At 35.8% G+C, this 7,010-nt stretch overlaps 1 protein-coding gene across 1 annotated transcript; it reads left to right on the top strand.

The window, feature by feature from the left end:
- The first annotated feature begins 225 nt into the window (after positions 1-225).
- Positions 226-2,485, top strand: mRpL46 (mitochondrial ribosomal protein L46). Its single transcript, XM_028309791.1, has 6 exons — positions 226-400; positions 475-646; positions 900-1,033; positions 1,332-1,474; positions 1,870-1,995; positions 2,295-2,485. Exons 1-6 carry the CDS (start codon positions 340-342, stop codon positions 2,439-2,441), a joined length of 783 nt encoding a protein of 260 aa, XP_028165592.1. The 5' UTR covers positions 226-339; the 3' UTR covers positions 2,442-2,485.
- The last annotated feature ends 4,525 nt before the right edge of the window (positions 2,486-7,010 follow it).

Raw genomic sequence — 7,010 nt, forward strand, 5'->3', positions numbered from 1 at the left:
ACTGGTTAGTTAGTAAATCACCCTAATTATTGACACTTAGCTCAAGAGATAGGCTAAAATTATAATAATTGTACAGTGTGTCTGGTCACCAGTGTCCGACCCGTTAGGGCGCAATAATATGATCAATTTAATCGACAAATCCAGTATTAAAANTGGTAACTACCTTAATAACGGTATTAAAATGTGAATAGGCAGCCTTATTTCTGTTGTCAGCTGTTAGCTGTCAATGTCATTGATTGTCAAAATTATAACCTTAAAATTTATTGATTGTTTTGCAGTGTATAAATCTGAGGTATAAATACACAAAATTCTAATTAATTGAAATAAAAAGCTACAATCATGTTCTTTAAATTGATACTTCAAACCGAGTTAAGGTTGTGCCAGCGTACATTTGCTAAAGGTAGTTACAGTTTCAGTCTGAATGAATATAACCTCTGAAACCAATAGAATTCAGTTTTAAAATACTAATTTCAGGTTTGAGCTCCAAGCCTGCATGGGATATTGTAACTGGCGTATGTGTTGAGAGGCTACCAGTGGTGACACCACCACTAAATGAAATGCAAAAGAAATACAAGGAAATGTTGTATGCCATGGAAGTTGAGAAAAGTTATAAGTCTGACCATGAAGTTAGACATGACAATGATAAGTTAGTACTGTCTTTAGCTATTTTTATTATATGAATTTAGACTCGGGTAAAAACGTCTAGAAATAAAAATGCTAAAGAGTTTTTGGTTTAAAAGCGAAAAAGAAATATGGACTGGGCTATGATGTCCTTATTGTATGTATATTTGGGCTTAAAAATCAAAGAATTAAAAGTTGGAGGCTCTCCTAGAGCCTACCTGAAATATTCATTACTCTCATTATTCATGTCTCAATTAAATTTATTATTTTCCTTACAGAATACAAGCAGAACTCATTAAAAATGAATCGATTGATGTAGACTTAGATGCAGTAAGCAAGATCACAGCCCAGGACTTTGAAGATGCAGCTAACGAAGAGTTTGCACAATTCAAGTTTGCTGATATTGAAACAGGTACATGATTTTTTTCACATAAGCCCTAACACTACTTACACGTTGTTTAATTTTGTCGGATTATCTAGCTCTGCATTATACTACTATTGATCCTATCTGTGGTCAATGGTAGTGGTTTGTTACTCAATTTTTAAGTTAAGATTTAGTACATAAGCCCTCAATGTAACTATTTGTTGTCCCAAATAAAGAGAGAGAAAAAAAATGCAATTTCAATCAATATTTATTACTCAGTAGCAAACTTAAGTTACATTTTTATTATTTTGCACAGAGCATTGACTAGATTTTCTTGTAATTCCAGAAGCAGACAAAAAAGGAGATAAAACATCACTAGAGAGGTGCCTACAAAGACATTTGGTTCTAGTAACTGAGCTCGAGCTTGGTAAAGACAAGAAAAATATGTTGCCTCAAGGAAAATGGGCACAGGGAGAAACCTTGAGGCAGGTAGGTGTTTATTCAGATGCATCAATCAGAGTACATCATAATTGAAGGATTAATCTAACTTTTTAAAATCTGGAAAATTTTGAAATAAAGTCCATTATCTCACTTCATACTGTGATTATATAGCAGTCAGGGTCTTTAATACAAATGAACATAAACAAAGTCCTATAATGCTGGGTCCTATTCACTTAGATCTTAGTCTTAATGATCCATAATTATGTTACAGTCAACAAAACTCATAATTGGTCAATACCACTTTTGCAAAAATCAGTCAAAAGTGGTTTTGACTGATTATGTGTTTGACTGTAACAGATACAATAAAAAACGCAATTTCTCGTATATTTTAAAAATGTCTGCTTGTATTATCCCTTCTAACTAATATTTATTTATAATTCCAGACTGCTGAAAGGATAGTCTCCGAACACTGTGGCTCAGAACTAAAAGTGCAGTTCGTTTCCAACGCACCCTGTGGTTTCTACAAATATAAATACCCTTCAGAAATTGATGGAAAAGTTGGAGCTAAGGTAAGCTATGGGGTTATCATCCATTAGAAACATGATTATGTTACACATTATTTGGAATATTTAGTGTGTTTAGTTATTTAAGAAGTAGATACACCCAGCAGATTATGATTTTTTATTTTAATTTAGATAGTAGAAGCTTAAAGCTATGTTATGTTAGTTTTAGTGATGGAACAGTACTTTTTTAATTCACTGAGTAGTGTTGTATCGTCATCACAGATATGAAAATATGCCACCAATATTCAAGTTAAAAAAAATTTTGTATCGATATTTTTACAGTGTTTTTTTTATTTTATTTACAGGTATTCTTTTACTACGCCAATTACAAAAGCGGTAAGCTAACAAATAAAGCGAAAGCGAACTGGCTCACGCGCACTGAACTAATGGATACGCTGCCCGATAAGTATAAGAAATCAGTACACGAGTTTTTGATTGAAGAAACATTTTAGATTGTAATTGAATAGTTCGTCGTAATAAATTAATTAAGTAGTTACAGCGTGGATTTATTTACATCACATCGGCTCGGCTTCCAATTAGTGCGTTATATCTATCACAGATGGCGCTGTATACTATTACCCTCTTCTCGAAATCAATAGTGGATTTATTATATGGTTTGATTTTTAACCGACTTCAACAAAAAGAGGAGGTTCTCAATTTGGTTGGTATGTTTTTTACTTTTATTATTACATTATTTAAGTCATAAGGACACTCAAAATAAATAATAATTTAGGTGTCATGATAACATGGGTTATATTTTTGTAAAGGTTTTAAGAGTAGCTACTAATTATTTTAAAATCGTACATCTTACGCGAGCTGTTACTTTCACGATCGTGAAGGTACAAAATTTCCTGAAGCCTTTGACAAACAGCGGACTGGTCCGTGACATTGTGTGACCACTGTGTCCTTATCATTATGGCTTAGATAAAAGTTTCAAAATATCATTTGGTAGGTTGAGGTGCTGCCGACTGTCCTATAACAGCACGAGCGATAAAGCTGAGACAGTCATACTTATTCATAAAAGTTCCCTTATAGTGGCCATTTGCACCGCTAAAGTGGGAAATTGTTTATGTAGATTCAGCATATTACGAAACAATATTATGATTAGATGTAAAGTTCCTGAAATTAAATTATTGACTTAAAATTATCATACCAAATCCGGTTCCTGGTGCGGAGAAAGCCGTCAGAGTTATGATTTGAACTGCCATTAAAACTTGTTATTACATTTAAAATCTCAAGTGCGCAGTTTCATTTCTCTCATTTACTCAGAAATATTGTTAGCGGGAATCCTGCGCGCGCGCTTAGCTGTAAGCCATCGAAATAGAAATTTATTCAAACAACGGGCGTGATTTACGGGTAAACAATTTTCAGTTCCCGAACTTTCCAGGTGTTAACCAGCGGGCCAAAAATGATCCTTAGGAGTGGTTCAATAAAATCCGTATTTGTTCGCCTTTTTTAAGTGAGGATGGCTACTAAATTACAGCTCACGTGTGGTCTTTATTGGTTGGTGTATAGAGTCTTAATTGGTCTGCGTTTAGCCACGGATGGATCACGTTTGACTGCACTCTTCAAGGCTTCTCGGTTCTGTGCCTGTTTACAAACAGCGCGAGCTGTTTTTCGTTTGTTGTTACATGAAATAATTTTACATGAGAAGTAAATACAGTTATTTAACTGGTACGGATGAGTCAGCGTGGCTTTGTTGCCGGATTTTTGGCAGCATACACGTCGGCTACACGTGCTTGTAAAAATATACACACGAACGTTCAAACTCGAAACAGGTTTGTTTGTAAAACGCTAATTGGATAATAATAAACAATGTTATAACAATGTTAAAAACATGTTTCGCTATCGAGAATAATGTTATGTACTCACCCAGTTACCTACATTCAGTAGATGGACTTAACGTAACAATTGCAAGTCGATAGGGAATTAGATTTCATCATTATTGAAATTGCTACTATAACTTATACAGGGTGTCTCAAAATTAACACATCATTCTGACTCTGGAGGTAGATAGGCCTACGTAGGTACGACCCATAGAAGAGGCATTTAATCTTTTGAATTCAAACCTCATGAAACTTTTTTATGGACATAATTGGACTGTTCGATGCGACTTAGTCCCATCTACCTCTGGTCTAAGTGTGACTTACTCTTTTTCTCTCATGAAATAATTTGCCAGGGAAGAAATTTCACTAATTTTTCACTGATATTCAACTTTTAATTAGTATGAAATTAATTATTGTTAAACTCTGCCAACCTGTATCTTACACCTGTGCACAATGTGACATCTTCATCATACGTTACAAATAAGTAAAGAAATTTATTTAGCATTAAGTATTATGTTATCAAGTCGTAAATCATACGTCACAAATAAAATTAAAACATAACAATAACACAAAAAGAAATGATTTTCATCGAAAGCCTTAACATGGCGTGACGCTAAGTACCTACAAAGCGATAAAGTTTTTATAAATAATGCCAATAACATTAATCTATCCGTTACTCGGAATGTAAGGCGGAGGACACACGCGATGCGCTGGAATGGGCACCGCGGCAGCCTCGCCGTACGGGATAGGCACCTGCTGCTTGCTACTGTGGAAGATGCTTTTGCAATACCTCAAATAGGTACATCTATGTTTATATTCATAAAAATACGCACCCCGGTTTCTGAATTGATATTTTTGCTTGAGTGTGCTCATTTTCTAGGTACTTGATTATGAATTTGACTATACTGTCGTCATCATACCTCCGGTTTTCATATTGTAGAGTTCATACTTAAAATCTCAATTCAGGAGCTGGGGGATTGACTGCTTGACTGTACGTATTATAAAAGTCAGTGTCGGTCTTAGCCCTCAAGGTAACTGGTTATTTAGACCCTGATTGTCTTTGTTGAAATACTTAGCATGTGATATTTAGGCAAAATCGGGCCCCCTGAACCCATTTTTCATCTAAGTTCTTACTCTAAAATCGTTAGTGGGTCGTACATTTCCTTAATTTAGTTTCATGTCCATAACTCCATCGTTATCACATTAAAGTAGTCAAGACGTTACTGGGCGACATTTACAAGGAAGAACTCGCTGAATCCAGACATTTTCATTTTGAAATCGGCCGGAATCTATGCCTGAATTAAAATCTGGTTTTAGGCATCGCTTCAAATAAGCATAAGCCTGTATTACATGTGATAAGTACCTACTGAAGCATAATAATTTAAGCGCCAAAAATGTTTCTTTTCGAGAAGCCTTCTCCATGTTTCCCCTTACGCAGCCTACGAGCCGCGGGGGGCGCGCGGTCCCGTACTATCTATAATTGATAAAATTCTCAACACGCCGAACTATTTCTTTCTTCCCAACATTCCCCAATTTTATGGAATGACTAATATTTACTGGACGGAATTTTCGTAGGCGGGTAATGATTTTGTTTCAATTAATTACGATGTCAATGGTTACACAGTCACACTCATCTTATGATATTTATGTTGTAGTTTCGTTTTTTATTTATTTAGCCTATGTAGGTATTCCCAAGATGTGGGGAGGCTATGGATTCTAGAGTAACTTTTTTGGAAATTCCTGCTTCACTTATTTAAATCAACTTCAATCAAACTGATATCTTATAGAATTAAGGTATGATCAGGTCTAAAGGTAAAGATGATCCTAAATTTAATTAAGATTAAGCACATCTTAAAATCGACTGTAGACTCAAATTACATAATACTTAGTCCTGTTACCAGTACTGCATTCATCTAGATTATTCTTGATGAATGAACGAAAAATGTAATTAGTAAACTGTTAAATTATCCCTTTTAATATTTATGACTCTACATTTTGCAGCGTACACATAATTCAACTGATTTCTGGATTCTTTCGTTGCAAACTGATGGAAGTTTACATATGAACACACACCTACATGCAACCCTTTTAAAGATCCGAAAATTAGTTGTTTTATCTCAATCAGTCCATTAAAACAACGGTTATTAGAGCGGAGGAGGTCTCGCTTTGTTTAATGGCCGCCCGTCTAGGCGAGCTAAAAAACCCTCCCGACAGAATTCACATAATCTGCGTCAACTTAGATAAAACGGGTAATAGAAACTGAGTGGACCATTGTTCCCGATTTAATGGACCACCGGCTGATACGTGGCGGCATCCACGCAAAAACAAACGGCATCGAAAAAAGAATACGAAAAACCTATTTCGCCATTGAGGTAGACAGCCGAGGAATTTCGTCAAAGTATTTTATCTTCGGCTTTCACAGTTCCACGGCAGTGTTGAATTATTGAGACAAACTTATCGACGAAACTTGAGGCGCCTCGGAATAGTTCGGCACTTGAAACAGATCTGAAAAGATAATACTTTAAAACGAGTGGCCATTTAGATTACATTTCAATATTGGCGCTTCTTGAAACTTCTCTCATTGACGTCCAGCTAATTGTCGTTGCACTTCTTAGACAAAGTACCGTAAGACCCCTGTGTAGATTACGACATACCTTAGATAAAAGTGGTCGACCACCAAGTGTCTGGTGAGCGAGATAATGCGAGCGAAGAATGTGACCGTGCGTAGTTCAACCGTTCCCTGGAACTGTGCCCGAGAGTCAAAGGAGCTGTTATCACCGCCGATAGGATTGTCTGAATGAGGACTATGGGTGTAACTGTAAATTTGCGCTTTTTCTCCAAAGATAAGATTGACCGCTCATCGCAACATATACTTAGGGTCAACAAAGGGCCCATTGTCGTACAGAAGCGGTTTGCTACAAAAGCGTGTGAGTGCGCACTTAACCATTAGGACATGGGAATTTTGGAGTGCTTCCCATAATAAAAATGAAAGGCTACCGCATTCATATTGTGTGTAAGCATAGGTTTTTTCTTTGAGAAAATGAACCTACTGTTTCTTCTGTAGCACTTACTTTCTTTTGAAAAAGATAACATTAAGTTTTTGTATAAAATTAAAGAGCTTCATGCAAATATTCGTGTAAGGCCATGGTACAATAAACAAGAACACGTATGAATAAAACCTAAAAAAGACACGGT

Source organism: Ostrinia furnacalis, unplaced genomic scaffold, assembly GCF_004193835.3.
Source record: "Ostrinia furnacalis isolate ACB-3 unplaced genomic scaffold, ASM419383v2 OfSCF2833, whole genome shotgun sequence".
NCBI lineage: Eukaryota > Metazoa > Arthropoda > Insecta > Lepidoptera > Crambidae > Ostrinia > Ostrinia furnacalis.

Coding starts and splice junctions, on each gene's coding strand:
- mRpL46 (XM_028309791.1), top strand. CDS start 340: ATGTTCTTTAAATTGATACTTCAAACCGAGTTAAGGTTGTGCCAGCGT. Junction 647..899: donor GTTAGACATGACAATGATAA/GTTAGTACTGTC, acceptor TTTTCCTTACAG/AATACAAGCAGAACTCATTA. Junction 1,475..1,869: donor AGGGAGAAACCTTGAGGCAG/GTAGGTGTTTAT, acceptor TTATAATTCCAG/ACTGCTGAAAGGATAGTCTC.